Here is a 3,462-nt window from a genome sequence, read left to right on the forward strand (position 1 = left end):
TAGAGGTTGTTGCAAAGCTCAAAACCTTTTAATTGTCTTTGAGTTGTCAGACTAAGGAACCCTTCAATTATCTTCACTTTTTCAGGTGAGAGGGAAGTTCATTCTGTTGTCAGACTATGTCTTCAGTAGTGGACCTTTTATGAAGAGAACTGAATTTTTTCCATAAAGGCCATATAACCCTTGTAAGCTAACTGCTGTAAAAGATAAATTGAATCTTGATAAAAGAAGATAACAGCAGATCATGAACAAATTGAATTAGAGTGGAATTTCTAGAAAATTTTACAATTGACAGGTCTTAGTGTAATGCCTGAAAGAAATAAGATGGAGTTTCAGTGAACCCCTGTGGCATTACAGTCCAGGTACATTGCTGACTTTTCCAGGTAAAGGCTAACAAGTGTTGGCTCTCCCAACAACTGGAATACTAAAGAAGACGGAGCAGGACCGCCTGCGCCGCAGTTCGGGGATCCAGTCGAGGGGAGAAGAAAAAGGGGTGCCTGGGAGCAGCCCCCGGCTCCCTCCCCTGGAGGCACAGAGGGTGGGGGCCTTGGCAAATGGCTTTCTTGCTGGCCACTTGCGGAGTGAGTAGACCCCGAGGGTCTGGGAGAGGGGCCGGCCCCTACCCCTGAGTCCCCGGGGTCCAGGCAGCAAGGCTGGGTCGCGAATGTCGTGCTCACCCTGCCTCCTCCCCGCCGCCCCCTGGGGATTTGGATTCAGGATTTGTTCCTAGTGTCCAAGATTTTGGTAAGAAGCTTAGAGAAGCTGATGCTTACCTACAAATCTTGATTGAACAATTAAAGCTTTTTGATGACAAGCTTCAAAACTGCAAAGAAGATGAACAAAGAAAGAAAATTGAGACTGTCTAAGAGACAACAAATAGCATAGTAGAATCAACTAAACACTGCATTGTGTTGCTGCAGATTACCAAAGACCAGAGTAATGCGGAGAAGCACGCAGATGGAATGATAAGTACTATTAATCCCGTAGATGCAATATATCAACCTAGTCCTTTGGAACCTGTGATCAGCACAATGCCTTCCCAGACTGTGTTACCTCCAGAACCTGTTCAGTTGTGTAAGTCAGAGCAGCGTCCATCTTCCCTACCAGTTGGACCTGTGTTGGCTACCTTGGGACATTATCAGACTCCTACACCAAATAGTACAGGCAGTGGCCATTCACTACCGAGTAGCAGTCTCACTTCTCCAAGCCATGTGAACTTGTCTCCAAATACAGTCCCAGAGTTCTCTTACTCCAGCAGTGTAGATGAATTTTATGATGCTGATGAATTCCATCAAAGTGGCTCATCCCCAAAGCGCTTAATAGATTCTTCTGGATCTGCCTCAGTCCTGACACACAGCAGCTCAGGAAATAGTCTAAAAGGACCAGATACCACAGAATCACTTAATTCTTCCATGTCCAATGGAACAAGTGATGCTGACCTTTTCGATTCACATGATGACAGAGATGATGATGCAGAGGCAGGGTCTGTGGAGGAGCACAAGAGCGTTATCATGCATCTCTTGTTACAGGTTAGACTTGGAATGGATCTTACCAAGGTAGTTCTTCCAACGTTTATTCTTGAAAGAAGATCTCTTTTAGAAATGTATGCAGACTTTTTTGCACATCCGGACCTGTTTGTGAGCATTAGTGACCAGAAGGATCCCAAGGATCGAATGGTTCAGGTTGTGAAATGGTACCTCTCAGCCTTTCATGCGGGAAGGAAAGGATCAGTTGCCAAAAAGCCATACAATCCCATTTTGGGTGAGATTTTTCAGTGTCATTGGACGTTACCAAATGATACTGAAGAGAACACAGAATTAGTTTCAGAAGGACCAGTTCCCTGGGTTTCCAAAAATAGTGTAACATTTGTGGCTGAGCAGGTTTCCCATCATCTACCCATTTCAGCCTTTTATGCTGAGTGTTTTAACAAGAAGATACAATTCAATGCTCATATCTGGACCAAATCACAATTCCTTGGGATGTCAATTGGGGTGCACAACATAGGGCACGGGTGTATCTCATGTCTAGACTATGATGAACATTACATTCTCACATTCCCCAATGGCTATGGAAGGTCTATCCTCACAGTGCCCTGGGTGGAATTAGGAGGAGAATGCAATATTAATTGTTCCAAAACAGGCTATAGTGCAAATATCATCTTCCACACTAAACCCTTCTATGGGGGCAAGAAGCACAGAATTACTGCTGAGATTTTTTCTCCAAATGACAAGAAGTCTTATTGCTCAATTGAAGGGGAATGGAATGGTGTGATGTATGCAAAATATGCAACAGGGGAAAATACAGTCTTTGTAGATACCAAGAAGTTGCCTATAATCAAGAAGAAAGTGAGGAAGTTGGAAGATCAGAACGAGTATGAATCCCGCAGCCTTTGGAACGATGTCACTTTCAACTTAAAAATCAGAGACATTGATGCAGCAACTGAAGCAAAGCACAGGCTTGAAGAAAGACAAAGAGCAGAAGCCCAAGAAAGGAAGGAGAAGGAAATTCAGTGGGAGACAAGGTTATTTCATGAAGATGGAGAATGCTGGGTTTATGATGAACCATTACTGAAACGTCTTGGTGCTGCCAAGCATTAGGTTGGAAGATGCAAAGTTTATACCTGATGATCAGGGCAGTAGGCATAATTCAGCAACAAACAATCTTCCTTTGGGAGAAACCTGTTCACTCCCTTCTAATTACAGTTGTTCCTATCTCAGGGATACTGGACTTTCTGACGCAGATGAACAATTAAGGGGAAAAGCTTCCCTTTTCCCTCTGTGGCAGTTACGATTTTGACTTCAGTCCTGAGAAAAACTTCAGGTTTTGAAAAACAGATGATGTCTTCTCCTTTTCCAAACACCACACGCTGAAAGCATTTATAAATCCAAGTCTGAAACTCTGCGCTCTAGTACTGCTGTTAAGATATACAACCTGTTTCTTAGTTCATATAATCTCGGGATACATACACACACACACATATATGCACACATACACATATATACACACACATACATATATATAAATATACCTGATGCCAGATTTTTTCATAAATATTCTGCCTACTGTAAATATGGGTTCCTCTGAGTTGTTTTAGAAAATTAGCGCAATGTATTAAAATCAAGTGTTAGGAAATTTCATGGTCTTACCTACAATAACTTTTATTTTGGAATTGAACTATTATTAAATTGTATCTAATCCTGGATTACAGTTTAATTAATTATTCTTAGTGCTTAAGGCTTCATAAAGTAATTTTTCCAAAAAAAAAAAAAAAAAGAAGACGGAGCAGAGTTGTATCACCATGAACCATTTAGAATGTGTAGGCACATTAGATAACAAAGTGTTAGGATTTGCAACCACAGAAAACATGCATACCCTAATTTTATTTATTGTATATATGTCTTGAGCAGATCTCTAACTCCATCCATTCGATTGTTTTGTTTTTGTTTTTGTTTTGTTTTGTTTTGT

At 41.4% G+C, this 3,462-nt stretch overlaps 1 protein-coding gene across 1 annotated transcript; it reads left to right on the plus strand.

The window, feature by feature from the left end:
• Nucleotides 1–436: 436 nt before the first annotated feature.
• On the plus strand, nucleotides 437–3,255 carry LOC129008486 (oxysterol-binding protein-related protein 9-like). The gene has a single exon (XM_054440790.2). It carries the CDS (start codon nucleotides 960–962, stop codon nucleotides 2,592–2,594), a length of 1,635 nt encoding a protein of 544 aa, XP_054296765.2. The 5' UTR covers nucleotides 437–959; the 3' UTR covers nucleotides 2,595–3,255.
• The last annotated feature ends 207 nt before the right edge of the window (nucleotides 3,256–3,462 follow it).

The sequence above is a fragment of the Pongo pygmaeus genome, chromosome 9 (assembly GCF_028885625.2).
Source record: "Pongo pygmaeus isolate AG05252 chromosome 9, NHGRI_mPonPyg2-v2.0_pri, whole genome shotgun sequence".
Lineage (NCBI taxonomy): Eukaryota > Metazoa > Chordata > Mammalia > Primates > Hominidae > Pongo > Pongo pygmaeus.